The sequence below is a fragment of the Canis aureus genome, chromosome 19 (genome assembly GCF_053574225.1).
Source record: "Canis aureus isolate CA01 chromosome 19, VMU_Caureus_v.1.0, whole genome shotgun sequence".
NCBI classification, from domain to species: domain Eukaryota; kingdom Metazoa; phylum Chordata; class Mammalia; order Carnivora; family Canidae; genus Canis; species Canis aureus.
The window spans coordinates 59240521-59259822 of NC_135629.1; the positions used below are offsets into that span (position 1 = coordinate 59240521).

At 69.1% G+C, this 19302-nt stretch overlaps 2 protein-coding genes and 2 long non-coding RNA genes across 4 annotated transcripts; 2 read left to right on the plus strand and 2 right to left on the minus strand.

The window, feature by feature from the left end:
- Nucleotides 1-1951: 1951 nt before the first annotated feature.
- On the minus strand, nucleotides 1952-8849 carry CDC34 (cell division cycle 34, ubiquitin conjugating enzyme). The gene is made up of 5 exons (XM_077860802.1): nucleotides 8647-8849; nucleotides 6358-6444; nucleotides 6155-6252; nucleotides 5244-5378; nucleotides 1952-2527 (listed from the first exon to the last, which is right to left on the minus strand). The coding sequence occupies exons 1-5, from the start codon at nucleotides 8821-8823 to the stop codon at nucleotides 2314-2316; spliced, it is 711 nt and encodes a 236-aa protein (XP_077716928.1). The 5' UTR covers nucleotides 8824-8849; the 3' UTR covers nucleotides 1952-2313.
- A 588-nt stretch (nucleotides 8850-9437) lies between these two features.
- Nucleotides 9438-12075, plus strand: LOC144291037 (uncharacterized). Its single transcript, XR_013358470.1, has 2 exons — nucleotides 9438-9792; nucleotides 10690-12075. It is a non-coding gene; the product is annotated as an uncharacterized LOC144291037 (long non-coding RNA).
- An 863-nt stretch (nucleotides 12076-12938) lies between these two features.
- Nucleotides 12939-19076, minus strand: TPGS1 (tubulin polyglutamylase complex subunit 1). Its single transcript, XM_077860801.1, has 2 exons — nucleotides 18626-19076; nucleotides 12939-13715 (listed from the first exon to the last, which is right to left on the minus strand). The coding sequence occupies exons 1-2, from the start codon at nucleotides 18961-18963 to the stop codon at nucleotides 13178-13180; spliced, it is 876 nt and encodes a 291-aa protein (XP_077716927.1). The 5' UTR covers nucleotides 18964-19076; the 3' UTR covers nucleotides 12939-13177.
- LOC144291038 (uncharacterized) lies at nucleotides 15574-18376 on the plus strand. The gene is made up of 3 exons (XR_013358471.1): nucleotides 15574-16335; nucleotides 16828-17145; nucleotides 17391-18376. It is a non-coding gene; the product is annotated as an uncharacterized LOC144291038 (long non-coding RNA).
- Nucleotides 19077-19302: the final 226 nt, after the last annotated feature.

Consider the following 19302-nt stretch of genomic DNA (forward strand, 5'->3'; position numbering starts at 1 on the left):
GAGCTGCGCAGGGCCGGCCCCCTGCAGGCTCCAGGGCACAACCCATTCCCTTGCCCCTGCGGCTTCCACAGACCCCAGAGGAGCGCACGGACATCTTTGGGGGTTACCTTGCTGACCACGGATCGGGGGACACAGAGTCTGGATGGGCCTGGATCCAGCTGTGCCTGAAACCCCTGTGGCCTTTCACTCACAGAAACCAATGAAATTCCTTTCTGCGCGTGTCGGTCTGAGATGGGGGTCTCGCCCTTCGCCGCTGGAGGGATCGCTGGGAAGGAGAGGCGGCCAGAGACGAAGGTCCCGACAGGCTGCTGAAGGCGCCCAGGAGCAGGGCTCGGGAGCGAGGCACCACCCACGTGCTCGTCTGACGGCGTCTGGCAGGCGAGGCCAGGCCCCGTCCTCACCCAGGGGGCTGTGTCGGGCCAGGGACAGCTTCGAGAAGAATCAGTATTTACAGAGTGTGTTATGCGTGCTTCCAGTTTACCCACGAGCGCCCGGCCCCGGGGAGGAGGCCCTGTCGGTGCCAGGGGTCCCACCCGGCAGACACGGGCTGCTGGGATCCCGGACACACGCGACACACTTCCTCAGTATTTTTAAGATTGTATTTATTTATTCCTGAGAGACCCAGGGGAGGCAGAGACCCAGGCAGGGGGAGACGCAGGCTCCATGCAGGGACCCTGATGCGGGACTCGATCCCAGGACCCGGGGACGCGCCCTGAGTCCAGGGCAGATGCTCACCGCTGAGTCCCCCAGGGGCCCTGTTTCCTTGGTGTTAAAGCAGCGCCCAAACATTGCACAGGACACACGCACTGCGCCGTCTGCATACAGCCACCGCGGTCTGACGTGTGCTACCCTCACCCCTCGGGCAGCCCCAGTCATGTCCCTTCAGGTCGCAGGACTGGCACTGAGTCGGGCCTGTGTGTGAGGCCTTCCCTGGCAGCTGAGTGGGGGGTGGTCTGCGGGGGACAGGACTCCTGTCAGCACCTGGGGTCCGGGTCCCCGCCTCAGGCCTGCGTCCAATCCTGTGCAGGGGTGGAGCGGGTGGAGGCGGCCTTGACGCCGGGCCCTCGTCCTGCAGCCCCTGCCGCCGTGCAGTGAGGAGGCCCAGGCACCCGTGGGCGCCCGTTCCGCGGAGCCGGGGGGAGGATGGGAGGATGCCCAAGATGCCTCCGGGCCCCCCAGACAGGGTGGAGGGGGGATGAGCCACCCCACCACAGCTGTCCCCGCAAACGCCTCCGGGCGGGAAGCAGGGGGGATGCCGCAGTGGCCTGGCTCCACACCTGCCGGGTGCCCCAGGCCTGACACTGGTGATGCCCGGCGAGGCCCCGAGGCCAGGAGGAGGGGAAGGGGTGTGGCAGCCGCAGGCAGACAGCTCCCGTCTCGTGGGCTGAGGGCGCCGCTGCCGGTCCCACAGGGGGCCTCGCAGGCCCTGCAGCCCCAGCCCTTCAGGTCTAAGCCAGAAACCAGACTGAGGGGTGAAACCTTCCACGCTTGACCGCAGGACAGTGTCGTGCTGTGGCGCGTTGGTGGGCACGGAGAAGCCCCAGGGTCTGACCCGCAGGGGTCTGTCCTGACGCTGCCATCTGACCCCAAATCCAGGCCACTGTGAGTGAAGCTGCGAGGCCTGGGTGACAGCTCGACGCAGGACCCGGCGGTGCTGTGGTCGCAGGGGGGCTGCACGGGGGCCGCCCGGGCCTGGTGGTCAGCCCACCCCGAGGTCCTGCGGGGTGGCCCCGGGCTGCCAACAGCTGTCCCGCCCCAGGCAGCAGTTAACCCAGCAGCTTCCTTGTGCCCGGACCCCAGATCCCTGCAGGGCCCCCCTCAATCTCCCCAGGCACTGGGGGTCACGGGTGCGCGCCGCTGCAGGTGTCCCGGGGCCACGCCCCCCAGGGCCTGCTGGCACCCCGTTCTCCGCAGCCCTTCGGGGAGGCCAAGGACAGGCTGCTTCTCTAGCTTCTCATAAAGTCATTTTATTTAGATTCCAAACAAACCAAAGCAGAGAGAAGAGGTGACCACAAGTGAATCCGTCCACGCGCGAGCTGGGGGCCGTCTCTGGCTCCAGCCGCAGGGGCTGCAGACGGGCAGGGCCCAGGGCCCCCAGGCCCCGCCACCCCGCCTGGCGGGCTCCGAGGGACAGGACGAGGCAGGCGGCCCCTGGGAAGCAGAGGACCCAGGACACACGCGGGAAGGGAGGGCGACACCCGAAAGGAGACCCCCCAAGGGCCGGGCAGCGTCCCTCCCGCGCGGCAGTCTCGGCGCCACACAGTCCGGGCCTGCTGAGGTAAAATCTGTAAGTTTATTCTCGGGGTCGCGGTGTCAGGACTCCTCGTTGCCGGAGTCGTCCTCGTCATCCCCGAAGCAGCTGTCGGCCTCGGCCTCGGCCTCGCCGTCCTCGTAGTAGTCGTCGTAGAAGAGGTCCGAGCCCTCGTCGGGCGCGGGGGCCTTGGTCTTCACACAGTACTCGGCCAGCGTGGTGGGCACCTTCACGCCGTCCCGCTCCGCGTCCACCTTGGTCCCCAGGACCTGCTTCCTGCAGGAGACGCGCCAGCGGGTTAGGCTGTGCCCCACGGGCTCCTCCCCGGGAGCCCAGCCCGATGCCAAGGCAGGGGCCAGCAGGGCAGCACACAGGGCCACAGGGCCGTGGGCCCGGAGCACACGACACGCTTCTGCACGACGCTCAGTCGCCAGCCACAACACCCCACCTGAAGCGGCGCCAAGAGCTTGGTCACCGGGGCGATGGGATTAGGGCTTCAGCCTGAACTTCCTGCTCCTGTGTTCAGGGCCTGCCCCAGCGTAGCGCCCGCCACACAAGGACGGACGGAGGGACGGACGGACAGGTAGACGAGGTGTACAGACGGATAGGTGGACGGGGGGGGGGGACAGGAAGAGAGGGTGGACGGACAGGTGGGTGGACAAGTAGACAGAGGAACAGGTGGAGGGATGGGTGGACAGGTGGACAGGGTGGACAGGTGGGCGGGGTGGCGCAGACCAGCAGCACCAACACGAGGAGAACGGGCCGGAGGACGCCGAGGCTCCCCCCACGCGCTGCTCTCCCGCGGACCCACCTGGTGCCGTCCCTACCTGGAGCCCAGCGGCCCCACGCAAATCGCCCCCGGGACAGATGCCCGGAACCGACGACCCACTGACAACGCACCCTCTCGATCCACGGGCCGGCCACGCGGGGGGCAGGCAGGAGCAGCCCCGCAGCCTCCCTCACGTGGGCGCCTGCGAGCTGGCCCACAGGGAGTCTTGAGGATAAAAACAGTCTGGTTTTAATTTTGGTGCCACGTGGGAGGTGGCTGGGAAAAGAACTGGGGCGAGGCGCGGGCCGCGTGGGCAGGACCCCCCAGGTGCCGTGACCCCACAGGTCCCACACGCAGCCCCCGAGGTTGCAGAGCTCCTCCCGGAGGGGGCCGGCACCCCGCAGCACCCGGCCCTGCCTTCCACACCCACACGCTGCGCCCGCCCAGCATCGGGGGCCAGCCTTCCTGGAACCAGGGGTGGGGGCGCACGGAACGTGGGAAGGGGCTGCCGGCATGTGCACGGATCACCCTGGGGCCGCATGTGTGTGGTTTGGGGGTGAAACACGCTCAGCTCACACGAGCAATACTGCAGAGATGGTTGACGAGACCCTGCTCACATCAAACACCCCTGAACCCACAAAAATGGGCCGGACCCATGGATGTGATTTCACTCTGACCAGAGAGAACAAAAACCAACAGAAAGGCAGACAGGAAGCCCCCCAACTGCACCCCGCGGGGCCCAGGGGCTCGGGAGGCCACAGGACGCCATCCCCAGGGAGCCCATGCGGCTCTGGACGGCGCCCAGTGACTGGAGGGGGGCCGTGCGTGAGGCCCGAGGGCAGCGTGGCAGCCGCGGAAGGCCCCGGGGATGTGGCGGGTGCTGCTGGGGGGGGCGGATCTGGAAGGCCACGCTGGACGGCACCCGGGGGGTGACCCAGTAAGATCACGGGGCTTCCTTGCCGTGACTCCTCGAACACATGTTTCTCTGTCACAAGCGCGTCACCTTCTCAGCCACGTGAGCTCCTGCAGCTCTACCTGCGTGAACCCTGCCCATCAGTGCACGCCGCGGTTCTGACCACGCGGGTCCCGTGGCTCCGCCCCCTTGTCCCAGAGGTGCTGCGCACGGACAGGCCGCGGCTCGCTCCCTCGGGCCTCCGGACGCACACCCGGGTTGTGGCCAGTGGTTGGCAAACCGAAGCTGTTCTGAACATTCACTTGGGTAGCGGTGTGGACGCTGCCCGTTTCTCTTGAGTAAATGCTGAGACCGCGATACGTGGGGTGGTAACGCAGGCGCAAGCACGCCTTACTCGTCTTCCTAGATAGAAGCTAAAGCAGGAACTGGAAGATTTTGTAAACGACCTCACGAAGGGTTAAGCCCGGCAGGAAAGAGTCCGTAAACCCGCTTCCGAGGTGACAATGGACAATGGACACAGGGCAGTCACACAACCCAGCAGCACGAGGGAGGGAGAGAATGAGGTCAAGCCGCCCTGGGGCCTACGCGGGCGGCTCACGCGTCCACCCGGGGCCAGCCGGGGCCTCACTGCGTTCCGACCCCGTCCAGACCCGCAGAGCGTTCGCTCCGTAAAGGGAGCTCTGGAGCTCTTCCTGGGGATGTTCGCCTCTTTGTTCCCGGGGGGTGGGGGGTGGGCGGGCACTGAACATGAGCAGGGGGCGGGGGGCATTAGCTCTGGCCAACCTACACCCCGCGCTGCTGCGGATACAGGAACGCGCTCTGCTCTGAAGAGGGACTTCTACACACACGTGGAAAACGCCTCCCGCCCAGGAGAGCATGAGCACGACGCTGAGGACAGGAGCCAGTGCTGGGGGTGAGCAGTCACGGCCACACTCACGCAGGTGGCCTCGCGGCCGAGGGCCAGGGATGGAGGCGACCATGAGGACGGCCCCGTCTCGCTCCAGAGCCAAGGAGCCCCAGTAAGACCTGCTTCAAGCTCAGTGGTGGAGGCTCGGGGGCTCGTGTACGCGCCCGTCAGGCCCGCGTGTGGCGCAGACCACGTAGCTGTGCTTGCAGATACTGCGTCACACGTGGTGGACACATGGCCCCCGCGCCTGTGTGACGGGGGCTCCTGGCGACCTGAGACAGGTCACACCCGTTTCCTTAAGAAGAGTTGGGTGGGGGCCACAGAGACCAGGGGAAAGAGAAGGACCCGTGCGTGGCTTGGGCCTGGCTGGCCGCTCCCTGGCACCGCCGTCCCCGTGCCTCACCTGATGATGTCCGTGTACTCCCGGTCCTTGCCTTTGCTCTCTTTCCATTTCCTGTACATCACAGAGGCGTCCACGTTGGCCGGGGAGAAGGTGTTCGGTTCGTTGAGGAGCGAGATGACGCTCAGGAGGATGGTCCTGGGGGCGTGGGGGGAACAGGTGCAGGGCGCTCTCTGGCCTGGCCACACACCTCGGGCCACGGCATTTGTGGGCACACCCGGAGCCCGGCTCGCAAGCTACCCCCAGGCCCAAGCATCCCTGGTGAGCTCCCAGACACCCTGAAGCCAGCCCAGAGGCCCCCGACCCACAGCCCTGCAGGCGACATTTGCCTGGACTTCTCACTGCTACGGGCTTTTGTCTCAGGCCCCGAGGACAGCAGGGGCAGACATGCGGGCAGCTGAAGCGAGGACCACCTGCGTCACCCACGTCCCCGCCCCCCAGACATCCTGAAGGCCAGTGGATCCCTCTGTGACAACAGTATCTGTTACGGCTTGGGCTGGACCCAGACGTGCAGGCCGGGAAGCAGGGAGGCCGGGCCACTCAGTGAGCGGCTCAGCCCTGAGACACAGGGGACTGGGCTCCGTGGGGGACGGAGGGAGGAGACCCCCCCGGGGAAAGGTGGAGGGACCGAGGGAGCCAGAGCGGACTCGAGATTCCCAGCGACTGTTCCTGATGGTGGACGGGCCAGGGGGCTTCAGGAAATGAGGACAGGCCTGCGAGCTGGCCCAGGGGTCTTTGGGGCCCCCCGCATCCCGGCGGGAGGCCAGCCAGGGCAGATCGGACGGTACTGCAGGGAGTCGTGGCCCTGTCCTCCCGCGTCCGCGCCCCAGGGCTGGCCGGGCCTGAGGGAGCCCCACAGGGGCAGGGGTCCATCTGCTGAGCAGCCCCTCACACAGGGCCCGGTCCACTCTCACCTGACGTTCTGGGTGGGGTTCCACCGCTCTGAGGGCAGCTCCCCACTCTGGGGGTCATCGACTGGGGGGTGGAGAATGGAGATGCACACGTCCCCCGTCTGTGGGTACAGGACAGAGGGATCAGGGCCCACACCGCTCACCACTCGGCAGGCAGCGCAGCGTGTCCCCCGACAGGGAGGCTGCAGGGCACGCGGCGGACTCACCTCGTAGATGTTGGGGTGCCACATCTTGGTCAGGAACCGGAAAGCCGGCGGGGAGTAGGGATAGTCGATGGGGAACTTGAGGCGTGCCTGGGAGGGCAGAGCGCAGGAGCTCAGCCAGTGCCGCCCACGGCCCCCAGCCCAGGGCCGCAGACCAGGGTGTGAGCCGGGACAGACGCGCCCGCCCGGAGGCCGCCTGGACCCTGCCTGCCGCACGCACCGCCCGCAGGCCCCAGGACTACTCAGGGTCCCCCGAGCCGATCCGGGCCCCACCCCGCGGCTGGGAGCAGGTCTCAGGCCGTGCTCAGTCCAGGCCTGTGGGAGGGACGCGCAGCCAGGCCCCAGGGAGCGCGGCGGGCTCGGGCCGGCACATGGCTCCGGCTGGCAGGGCCCTGGGAGCTGTGCACCCCCGCACGGTGGTGGACTCCTCGGCCTCAGTTTCCAGGTTGTGGGGAAGATTAAAATAGACGTGTGTTCACTCAGCAATCACTCCCGACACCTCTGTGGGCCGGGCCCTGTGGGAGGAGATGAGTCAGCGCTGGACAGACGGGCTCTCTGCCCACAAGTGTCCATCACGGGGGGGCCAGGAAGGCAGACAGGAAGGTCACGGGGCAGACTGGGGAGGGCCACCTGCCCAGGTGACACACTGCTCAGGCCTCAGCAGGTAAAGAAGCCGTGTTGGCTTGTTTGAGCCCCAGGCCCAGACGTGGGGAGGCCTGGCCCCGGATCCTGGCGGAGCTCCAGGCCGGCAGGGGCGAGCCAGCGAGCTGGGAGACAAAGCTGGGCACGTGTGCGGCAACTCCCCCAGGCCCGAATTTGGAAAGTCTCCTTCCTGGGCAGGGGGCACTCGGGGCATTTGGGGGAAGTCCCTCTGCTCTGGGGTGACCATGCTGAGGCCCAGGAGGCAGGCAGCTGGCTGGCGACTGCAGAGCACTCCTGGAACTCAGAACCTGCCCTAAGAGTTTCCAGTGATGGCCCTCGGGGGCGGGGCGGGGGGGCTCCCTGGCACCAAGCACCCACCGAATCGAGCATCCCCCGGGGAGACCGCACCACTGAGCAAGCTCAGGCTCAGAGAAGGAAAGTCCCCTACTGAGGACGCCCGGCGATAAGCCGGGAGGAGGCCTCTGAACTGCCTGTCTCTGGCACCCCGTCTGGTCACGGAGGCTCGGGAGGCCGGGCTGGCCGCAGGGCGCTGGGGGAAGTGGCTGGAAGTGACGGTGGTACTTCCCTGCGCTTCCCCAGCTCCGCTCCCGCCCGTCGCACCTGCACGAGGACCACACTGGGTGTGGGGCCCAGGCTGGCCTCCTGCAGACAGGGCCTGTGGCAGCTGGAAATCTGGAAATCTGGCCGTGGCCCAGCTCCAGTCCCTTCTTCTCAAGTGGGATGACCCCTCCCCCCCAAAGCCATCCTGGAGGATCTACCCACAATCCCTTGCAACCAGTTAACCGGCAAAAATCAGAAGCCCAAAGCCTGTGCCCTTTCCCTCCAGCTCTGCAGCCTCACCCAGGGGCTCGGCCTGCCTGAGCGTCCCGGCTGCGGGAGCCGTCGCCCTTGCAGCCCGAAGCAGACACAGGAGGCTGGCGAGGGCCCTAAATGCGCTACTAGGTGGCCAACCCCAAATCCGTGCCCTGCGTGCCAGCGGGGGCCGGGCTCCCCGGCCATGCAGAAGCTAGCCCAGGGCTGTCCACGCTCACGCCCCCTCGTCCCACTGCAGCACCACGGTGGGGTGCTCGCAACTCGGTGGGGTGCTCGCAACTCGGGAGTCGCCCCAGCTGACCAGGCTGCTCCCTCACGCCCGCGGCCGAGCAGGCTCAGCTAAAACATCAGCTGAAAGTGCAAACACAGACATGTGCCCCGGGAGCAGCGGCCGCCCCTCCCCCACCGCCTGGCTTCTGCTCCCCACCCTGCCCGGGGCAGAGCCTGGCAGGGCCTGGCGGGGCCTGGCGGGGCCTGGCGGGGCGCGCAGGCTCCCGAGCAGGGAGGGTCCTGGGCCGGCCTGGGCCGAGGGCTCGCTCCCCACCGCTCGGCAGCGAGACCCCTTGGCCCGCGCCTCTGGCTCGCGTGCACGGCCCGGCCCTGCAACCTGAGAAGCGTCCTCCGGCCCGACCGGGCTCCGGCGGCGAGGTCAGGAGGGCCGCCCGGGGCCTGGCTCCAGTCCTTTGTCACACCAGGGAAACGCGGCCAAGGCCGGGCGCGGCGGCCCTCCCGGCTCCAGGCAGCGCGGCGGGACGGCTCGGGGACCCCGCGGCCGGCGGGGGGCGCAGCGGGGCGAGCGGGGGCGCCGCGGCTCACCTTGAAGTAGCCGCCCTCGTAGTAGGTGTTGGGCGGCCCGAAGATGGCCACCTCCCAGTTGTACAGGTCGCCCTCGTCCACCAGGGTCACCCGGAAGCCCTCCACCGGCTCCTCCTGCAGCCCCTTGAGCTCCAGCAGCAGCGCCTTCTGCGAGCTGGGCACCAGCGGCCGGGCCATGGCGGCGGCGGCGGGGCCCGGGGTCGGGGGCGCGCGGGGCCGCGGGGCCGCCGCGGGGGCGCGGGACGGGCCGGGCCGCGCGCCGGCCGGGGGGACGCCGGGGCCGCCGCCGCCGCCTTCCTCCTCCTCCTCCTCGCCGCCGCCGCCGCCGCCGCCGCCGCCGCCGCCCGGGACCCCGGGGCGCTCCACTCGCTCTGGCGCCGCCGCCCGCCCGGCGCTCGCCTCCGCCTGGCCCGCGCGCCCCGCCCCGCGCTGCGCGTGCGCGCCGCCTCCGGCCCCCCGACCGCGCCTGCGCGCCGCGGCGGGGCCCGCACTGAGCCTGCGCGCCCGCCCGCGGGGCACGCCGGGAAGTGGAGTCCCCGCCCCCGGCCCGCCGAGCGCGCAGGCGCGACCGCCGGGAGGGACGGGGGGGGGGGGAGGCCAAGCGCGCAGGCGCCTGGGCGCTTCCGACCCCCGGGAGGCCGCCGCCACCGCCCGCCGCTCGAGCACCCCGGACGTCTGTGCGCGGGGAGGCGGGCAGGGCTGGGCTGCGCCGGCCCGGCACGCGCCGCGGGGCTTTTGGGGTCTTTTCTATGACGTCCCAGCGCGGGGCGGGGCCGGGGCGGGGTCGCCTGGCCCGGGCGGGGCGGAGCAGGTGGCTTCGCGGAAGGGGAGGAGCGGCGGGCGGGCGCGGAGGGCGGGGCCTCAGTTTCCCTTCGGGGGAGCGGAGCGCGGGGCCGAGCTGGGGGCGGGGTTAGTCCCCACCGCGCCGGGCGCACACCTGGACGCACACCTGGACGCACACCTGCGCGCACACCTGGCCCCGGCCTCCATCCTCCACGCCCTCAGGGACCCAGAGGGTGGGCGTGGCGCTGTGCCCGCAGCCTCGCTGGCAGGTGTCCGGCAGGCCCCAGACCAGCACTTGTGCTGCGAGCCCCTCCTCCAGGTGCCCCAACACCTGCCCCCCCGCCCCCCGCTGCCGTCGCCCAGGTGAGGACACACAGGGAGCCTTGTCTGGCGCGAGGGAAGCAGCATTTCATCTAGAGGAGAGGGACAGGGGACCGGAGGAAGAGCCCCGGGCCCGGCAGCGGCTTCCGGCGGCTGCCCCAAGGCGGGGACCCTGACGTTCCCATCCGCAGAGTGGGCAGCCGCTGCCCCGCACCCCGGGCCACCTGGCTCCGTGCCCCTGGCCAGGGGTTCCCTGGCCCTCGTTCTGTGCCCGCGGCGCCCACGTCAGCAGCGGCATGGGGCAGCTTGCCAGTAAATAGTAATTAGAAGTAATCACGATTCTTGCAAATCCAGATCCCAGGATCTCCCGACGGAAGCCCCGCTCCCCCACGAAGCATGGGTGGCGGGGCTGGTTCTGCAGATGTAAAGGGACGTACTGGTTTGGGGCCGCTCCAGCAGGTGCCACGAGGGGCGTCACACACACACACACACACACACCCAGGGACGCCGGCTCCCGGCTCTGAGGCCTCCGGGGTTTGTGCCCACCGCACCTCGGTTTCCTGTGGGGGCGTCCCACTCTTCGTCTCTGAGGTTCCAATTGGACTGAGCCCCGGGCCCCGGCCGTAGGGACGGGTCACCCAGGCAGAGCCGTGGCGATGTGGTCCAGGAACAGCACGTGGCTCAGCCATCTGACGAGGGAGCTCTGGGGCTTCTGAGAAGGCCGCACCCCGTGGCTGAGCCGGGAGGACCTGGGCCTGGAGTCGGGGGGGGGCACCTCGTCAGCACAAGCGCCACGCACGCAGTTGGCACTCGGGGAGCCTGAGCCGATGGGCAAGGCAGTGCCAGTGACCCCGCGCATGCCCCCGAGGCAGGCCAGCTGACCTTCCCTGCACGCTCCACATGTGCAAGCTGATCAGTTCCTATTTTTTTTTTTTTTAGTATTTTATTTATTTACTCCTGAGAGACACAGAGAGAGAGAAAGAGAGAGAGAGGCAGAGCCACAGGCAGAGAGAGAAGCAGGCTCCCTGCGGGGAGCCCGACGTGGGACTCGATTCCGGGACCCCGGGGTCATGGCCTGGGCGGACCCCACAACTGTCAGAGGATTGGCGTGAATGGTTTAAGGCTCTAAGTGTGTGGAGATTTGTCACAACAGCCGTAGGAATTGAACACGCATCTATGAGCTTCGGATTGTTCCACTGCAAAGCTGACTGACTCGCGACCTACGTGCTGAGGATACGGCAGTGACCAGAAGTGCCCACGCCTCCCCCTTGGGGAAGTGGGACAGAGGTCACAAACCAGCCGGTGGACACGCAGCAGCAGGGGCTGCGACAGCGCAAGGCGAGCGTTAGCAGTGCAGGCTTTACCCCGATGGTGTCAGGGGAGGGGAGCAAGGTTCGGGCCTTGAGGTCCCCAGGAGCGTGTGACGGACGGAGGGGGAGGTGCACAGAGGCCCTGACGTGGGGACGAGCTGCTGCAGTAGAGCCCGGCGTGCCCGGGGCAGAGCGAGGCCGTGCGAGGAGCCGGGGGGTCCCCGGGTCAGCCCAGCGTGGGTTCTGCGCTCGGGGCCTGTGACAGAACCGCTGCAGGCCAGGTCCTCCCGGCTCAGCCACCTCAGGAAAAACGTCCCCGGGCTGCATGTCATCGGCCACCGCCGGGTCACCTGCAGCTATCACCCCGAGGACGGGGCGGTGGGATGAAGCTGTGGACAGCAGCCAGCGGGACGGGGGGCATCCCCCCAACCCTCCGCCCTGGGAAGCCTGGGTGCTGCCCCAGGGGCCGCAAACTCCGGAGGTCCCAGGGGGTTGGTCCCGGCTATGGGGGGCCTGGGATGTGCTTGGGGTGTCCCCGGAAGACGCGGTAGGCGGCTGGCCCTCCAGGGCAGGGCCAGGGGCCCACGCTGTGAATTTGAGAATCCTGTGCGTCCAGGCAGTAATTGAAGCCGAGGAGGACGCACGGGGGGAGCCGGGAGGCCCCGGGGCCCAGGTGAGAGGAGGAGGCTTCAGGGCGGAGTTGGGGAGGGGGAGGTCCAGGCCAGGTAAGGAGGTCCCGTCCGCCCCAGGGACCGTCGGCTGGCAGAGGTCAAGCCAGGTCACGATGTACGGGGATGTCTGGACGGTGGTGCCCCCGGGAGGCCGCGGTTCTGGCTCCCGCCTGAGGCAGGGGGCTGCCCTGTGCCCCCCGGGGCTCCTCGTCCAGCACCCGGGGCACCGGGATTGGCGGGCCCAGCGTGCAGGAGGCGAGGTGGGTGGGGACCCGCGACAGCTGACCTTCCAGGGACCTAGCGCTGCACAGTAAACGGGCCAACGACTTTGTGGCTGAAAACAAGGATCGTGTAGCTCGTGAACCTGGTCACCGGGTCACAACACGGCTGCGGAGTGAGTCCGCGAGCACCGGGGGCGGGGCGGGGAGCAGGTGCCACCTCTGTGACCCGGCCGTGGAAATGACGTCGCATCACACAGCCACTGAAATTCACGCAGATGCCACCTCTTGATCTGCCTTCGGAGGGGGGCGGAAAGTTCTGGGCCAGCGTTTGGGAGCAGAAATGGTGCCGTTGGCATTTTTGGAAAACGCACAGTCAGCAGCCACAAGTCGCCGGTTCCCTGATGGGCTGCCCTGTGCCGGGAAGTGGGGACCCAGTGCTCCTGGCCCCCCGTGGCGCGCGGGAGGGCTTCAACTCTGCCCGCGGGGTCGCCCCCGGCAGAGCAGGGCTGTCCTGGTCCCTGAGCCTGATGTAATCAGGGGCTGGGAGTCTGACCCCAGCCGCCCTCCCTGCCCGTGGTTCCCTGCGCAGGAGCAGCCCCTGGGGTGGGGGGGGACGCCCAGTGGGCAGTGGGCTCTGGACGGGGCGGCGCAGGTGGGGGTGGCGCGTGGGTTCTGAGCAGGCCCCGCACCTCGACTTCCTCATCTGCAAAGCCTGGGTAGCCAGTCGCTTCCTCAGAGGGCAGGTGGCCCCGCAGGGCTTGCAGGTGCCCGCTGCTCCCCCGTCACCCCGCTGTCCTCCTCCTCCAACAGCTGGGAAGCTGAGGCCCGGGGTACCTCACCGGGCACCCAGGCGCCATCCGCTTCCACAAAGCCGAGTCTGGGGGCGCCCCGGCATGTGCAAGCTGCAAGCCCAGCCCCAGGCAGCACTGGGGCGAGCTGGACGGGCCAGGGTGGGGGTGAGGGGGGCACACACACTGCGCTCGGCCTCGGCCTGGGAACAGATTTTATTACCAGCGGGAGGAGGGGCCTTTGTGCGGGTGGGGGTGCCCACTTCCTGGGACCCGAGGCTCCCCGACGGGGCTGGGGCGCGATGTCAGGGTGGAGGGGGTGGGGGGCTCCCTGCCCGGCCCTTGCCCGCGGGCATACCCCAGTCCCAGACCCGCATCAGCGACCCGCGGCTGCGACCTCGCTGTGGGTGCGGGAGGGGGCGGTGAGGTGTGCGGGCTCAGGCCACGGGCTTGACCTTGGCGATGAAGAGGGCGGCGGCCTTCTCCAGGAACTCCTCCCGGGTCATCGGGGAGCTGGGCCGCCGGGCCACCAGGGCGCGGTCCATGGCCAGCGCCAGGCTGTCGGGGCCCAGGCGCGATCCAGCCTCCAGGTAGCGGGCAGGCACCGGGGCCCCGTCGCTGGCCTGCAGGGCCCCCTCCAGCGTGTCCAGCACGGCCTGGCCCACCCGGCGGTCAGCCACAGCCAGGGCCGGGTCCTCCAGCAGCCGGTACAGGGCGCTGGCCCGCGCCACGAACTCCAGGAGCACGAAGCAGGTGAGCATGCCGGCGCGGAAGACGTCCAGCGGCACGGCCTCATGGTCCCGGCACTGGATCTTGTGCAGCAGGGGGGCCACGACCTCCTCGGGAGCCTCCCCGTCCCGGCAGATGCGCTTGAGCAGCTCGCTGTAGGTGCGCCCGTCCAGCCCCGGCTTCTTCTTGCGCCCGCTGGCGCTCAGGCACTCGTAGGCCACGCTGACGTTGTTGTTGAAGGCTGTCCTGCGGGAGGGCGGGAGCGTTGGGCCAGCGGCGGGGCCCGGCGGTCCCTGGGCCCCTCGCCCGCCCGCCGCCCTGAGTCCTGTCCCCTTCTATCTCCCTCCGAGAACCGGGCGTGGTCAGGCCCCAGGGCCTTGGCACTGGCTGCGTCCTTTGCCCACAGCGCCCTCCCCTGGGTCTCCCTGCGGCTCCTGCATCTCCTCTGAGTCCTTGCTCAGGGGTCGCCCTGCGGGGCCCCCACCCCTGCCTGATGACACAGTTTCATTTGTTTCCGGATGTCAGCCCAGGAGCCCACACTGGGGTGTACGGGTCGGCCCCCGTGGCCCCCAGCGCCCAGAACGCCGCCTGGTACACGGCAGGTGCTCCGTGCGCACCACCGAGGCCGCCCGCTGCCCCCCCCCAAGCCCCCGGCCCGCACCCCACGGAAATTGGGCCCAACAGTTTTATCAGCAGCTGCCCGCGACAGGCTGAGCCATGACACCGGCAGTACGATCTGTTGTCTGCTGACCTGAGGCCCCTCGACCCGCGCAGGCTGTGCCGGGAGCTTCGGGAGCTGCCCCCCGCTACCTGCACAGGCAGGTGGGGAGGCTCAGGGCCCGGCTGGCCTGGGGTCCCAGCGCCAGGGCTCCCAGCAGAGGCACGGGCGCCCTCAGCTCAGCCCCACAGGGAGGCATGTGTGGCTCCGTCCACCCCCTGCGCGACCCGCACAGCGTCTGGGCTCCCTGTGGGCAGCCCTGCTTGCACGGAGGCTGTGCGCCCCCAGGAGCCCTGAGGGTCAGAGCCCGTTACAGGGGGAAACCGAGGCCTGGCGGTACCGGAGCCTCGGGGGGCTCCTAGCTGGGGCTCTTCTCCGTCCGCGTGGCCACAGACCCTTTCCCCCTCGCTCACTGGCCCTGACACTGTGCCAGGCGCCTGCGAAGCATGAGGGTGGCACCCGACACGGTGTCCCAGTCCCACGGGCTCACCCTGCATCATGGGGGTGGCCGCCGCACCTCCTAGTGGCCCCGCAAGCCCCCAAGCCCCTGCGGCAGGAGCGGGAAGGACGATGACGTGGACGCAGTGCTCCCCCTGCTGTCACCGACCCGTGGCCACTGACAACGCAGGCCCCGCAGCCGGAAATGGCAGCGGTCACAGACTCCGGCTTCGGGGCCGAGGGCTTGGCAATGGCTCGGGGTCGGCCTGTGCCCTGGAGGCTCGCACACCTGGGCCTCCATCCTGCCTGGCATCCCAGGGCCACGGGCGTGCCCCCCACGGCGCTGCCCACCCGCCTGGCGTGGGGGCGACAGGTGAGCAGGACGTGAGGGGGCACCCACAGGTGGGGACGAGCCTGTGAACCGCTCCACCAAGACGCGGGACTGGAGGCCTCGTGTGCGCCCTGCCGAGGCCAGCGTGGGAGCCCGAGCAGTGTGGTCCGCGCCCCGGTGCCAGGCCCAGGTCAACCCGCGGCCTGTCGGGGCCGCTGAGGTCTCAGAGCTGTTTGTCGCTGCCCTGGTGCAGCTGTCCCAACGGGACGGTGGCCTGGGACCTGCCTCCCGCCCCCCCCCCCAGCACCCGGGCCGCCTGCCGCCGGCTCTCCTGAGCCAGTCCTGGGGGCACCCAGCGCCCCCCATGAGCACCCGGCCCACCCGGACCTGCACCTGGGTCCTAGTTACCGTCCCCGGCTCTCGTCCTCATCCCTGCCTCGCGGGGTTCCCGTGAGGACAGGACGGAAGTCGTGCCCAGGACTTATGACGGTGCCTGGCCCGGGGGGTGTCCCCGTGACCAGGGCTGGAGGACCCCGCAGGCGTAGTCCCACCCCGGGTGGGCGCGGGATCCTGAGGGTGACGCCAGCCTCCAGCCCCCGCCGCCCAGCTGCACCTCCTCGCGGCCACCAGGGGGCGCCCACTCTGCGGGACGCGGGCTCCGGGACCAGGCTTCCCGGAGAGGCAGGGCCGGGCGAGCCCCCACAGGTCAGCCTTTGCTTAAATGACACGTGTGCGAGCACGTGTGGAACGTTCCACGGGGACACACGGAGCCTCTTCGCTGTAGGCCGGGGGCTCCCGGGGGGTGACTGACCCAGGGCCGCCTGGGGACATCTGGGGACACGTCTGGTTGGCAACACCGGGCGGATGGAGGCCGGGGGTGTGGGTCAGCACCCCGCAGCGTCCAGGACAGCCAGGCCCGGAGACCAAGCGAAGGCAGCTGGACGTGCTGGGGCCCTTCGCCAGGTTCCCAGGTCACGGGGCCCGCGGAGCAGCTCAGAGGCCCCGGGAGGGGGCCACCCCGTCCAGATCCGCCCCCACCCTGCCCGCCTGGCACGCGGCCCACAGCCAGTCACGTGAACACCGTTCTCATGCCCTTGGGGCCTGGAGGCTGGCAGGGGGTGGCCGAGGGGCCCCTGGAGGCTGGCGCTTCTGCTCTGGCGCCACACAGGAAGGGGGTTTGGGGAGTTCTCCCCAGGTCTCTCGTGCCGAGGGGCCCTCAAGGACGGCCCTGCTCACCACCGGGGCAGCTGCCCAGCCTCAGGGGGAGGGGACGGGCCTGGCCTGGCTTCTGCCTTTGGCCCGTCGGGCTGGGCTCAGGGGCTCCCGACAGTGACCCGGTCTTCCGAGTTAGCCACTGGCTCTGTCTCCAGGGAGACCAGGTGAGCCTAGGGGCTCAGGAGGTCTGCCTCCAGCGCTGGCCACTCCCCACGTCCACCCCCGCCCCCACCCGCCATGCCCCTGCAGCCCCGAGGTGCCCCCAGCGGCTCCAACACCCCTGCAGGGTAGTGCACAGAGGCCCCCGCGATGCACGTCTATCTGGAACCTGCGAGGGCCACCGTATTTGGAAACAGGGTCTTGGCAGATGCAGTCAGTTCACGACCTGGACGTGAGATGCGGTGGCGCTCAATTCAATTGTGCTTAGGAGAGAAAGAGACCGGAGACTCAGAGGAGGACACGGACAGGCACTGGCGGGATGTGGCCACAAGCCAAGGATAACTGGGGCCCAGGAGCTGGAACAGGCAGGAGGACTCCCGCCCCCCGAGCCTCCGGGGGGAGCGCAGCCCTGATGCTGACCCTTGATCTCAGACTTCCGGCCTCCAGGACTGTGAGAGAATAAGTTTATGTGTTTTTTTTTTTTTTTTTGTTTTTAGATTTTATTAAACCACCTCTACACCCAATGTGGGGCTTAAACGTACAACCCTGAGATCAAGAGTCACAGGATCTACTGACCGAGCCGGTCGGGCACCTCAAGTTTCTGTTGTTTTGAGCCACCAAGTTCGTGGTGGTTTGTTAGGGCAGCCACAGGACACGAATACAGCTCTCCTGGCCCTAAACCCAAGGTACTCCTCAGCCCTCGGACGTGGGCCACTGGACACGGGAATGCTGTCAGCCCACCAGGTGCCTCTGCGGGACTTAGGGAAACCCTCAGGAAGCCTCCACAGGAGTACCCTTGTTGGGACTGGCTACAGGTGAGTGACTCGTGCAGTGCTTCACCTGCACAATGGTACGTGGCGGCCCTACCGCGGATGACTTTTCCCCTTTGTAAGATGTCCCGGGATGCCATTGTCTGCTGGTTCCCCCTTCCCATCCGGTTGGCCTGATCATGATTTTCTGTGGGTTTTCCGAGGCTGGGACTCCTCAGGGTTGGGTCCTGGGCTCCTGTCCGTTCTCCTGAGGGTTCCATGACCCCTCCCAGCTGACATCCATCCCCCAGCCGCCCGACTTGAGTCCCCGAGCAACCCTGAGAACGTCCCCCAACCAGTGGCCTCCCCTCTCCGTGGACGGCCCCGCGGACTACCTAGGAGTGCTCTGCACACCTCCTTCCCACCGTCGCCCCTGCAAGCCTCAGATGGCCTGCAGAGCGCGTGGGTGCTCTGCTCAGACTCCCACCCTCCGCCCCCCTTCCCACACGGGATCACTCCCCAACGTCTCTGGTCGTGCCTCTCACAGGTAGGCAGGCGCCGAAGCACGAGGGAACCCCCTGCCGGCCAGGTTTCCTCTCCCTTCCTGGGTGCTCCTGGGGGCACACGTGACTGCCTGCCTCGGGTTCTGCTTCTAGGGACCCCAGCCCCCCAGCCAAGGCCCAGCCCACCCGCACTGTCACGACCTCACCTGGCGGATGCTGCAAGCCGAAAGCTTCCCCTCAACCACCTGATGGGGGCCGTCCGCTCAACACCTATTCCTCAAGCACGTTCCATGGGCTCAGAACTGCTGGGCGGGAGGGTGGCGGTGCCATCCCCTCCCGGGCACCATGCTTCAGCCACGGGGAGGCTGGGCAGCCTGGGGGCCCCGCGCACCTGCCCGCTCCTCTCCCTGCGCCTGAAGCACCGGCCCTGCCCGCTGGGAGCTGCCTCCGGGGGCCTGGGGGTCCCGGCTGTTCAGTCTCCACTGCCCCGCCCTGGAAACATCCACTTTCTGGCTTAATGGACGGGGACGCCATGACGCTAGTAAGAAGGCATCTAGGAGGAACCCCGTGTGGGAGGCCTCGCTCCGCTCCGAGGCTTTGGATCCTCTCTGGGCCGGTGGTTTCTAGGAGTGGTGGGGGCGGCAAGGGGGAACTGCGCCTGCGAAGGGCGTCTCGGAGACCAGCGGCCAGAGCTCCGGGCGCCGCCCCCACGCGCCCCCGCCCCGCAGTCCGCGTCCAGCGCCCGCGGGAGCCCAGCGCACCAGTGTCCAGCGTGCAGCTCGGGGGCGGGGGCTCCGCGTCCGCAGTCCCCAGCGCCCCGCCCCAGCCCCGCCCCCAGCACCTAGGCCCCGCCCCCAGCGCCCCGCCCGGCCCCGCCCCCAGCGCCTAGGCCCCGCCCCTGCCCCGCTCAGCGCCCCAGTCACGACCCGGCCCCGCCCCCAGCACTCCGGGCCCGCCCCCCCGCCCCGCCCTCCAGGCCCCAGCGCCCCGCCCCGGCCCCGCCCCCCGCCCCGCCCCGGGCCGCAGCGGCCCCGGCCCCGCACCTCTGGGAGTGGTGAGCCAGGCGGAGGTGCCACAGCGCGCGGCCCAGGCGCTGCTGCTGCAGCAGGAGCTGACCCGGGGGCTCCCCGGCGCCGCCGTTTGCAGGCGAGCGCAGGCCCATGTTCTCGAAGTAGTGCGCCAGGAAGGCGATCGGCTCCTCGGGCCGCGCCTCCAGCACCTTCAGCAGGGCCGCGCGCAGCATCTCCGTCACGCCGACCTGCCGCAGGAAGTCCTCCTCGCTGTCGGCCGGTGCCGCTGTTCGGGACACCGCCGGCCGGCCGCTGTCCGTGAAACTGGCCGCCGGAGCCACCGCCGGCCGCCGCTTCTCCACCGCCGCCATCTTCGCTGAGGGCAGCGGGACCGGAAGTGCCGTTGTAGCTTACAGTGCGTGGCGCCTCGCGGCGGCCATCTTGGTTGAGGGCAGAGGGCCCCCGGATCGGGCTGGAAGACTGGCAAATAACTAGACCGTGCCTCTTACCACCGCCCGCCCCCTACGCCCCCAAGTTCTGATCAGCCGTCTTCTTCCGGGGTCCTCCGCGTGTGCTGCTTAGCCTGCCAGGCCTGGGCCCGGAACCGGAATTTTGCCAGACTCCAAAATGGCTCTCTAGGAAGGGCACGGTTTCTGGCCTGAAGCCGCGTTGCTCGCCATCTTGGTAGCGGGCGAGTCCTTCATTAGCAT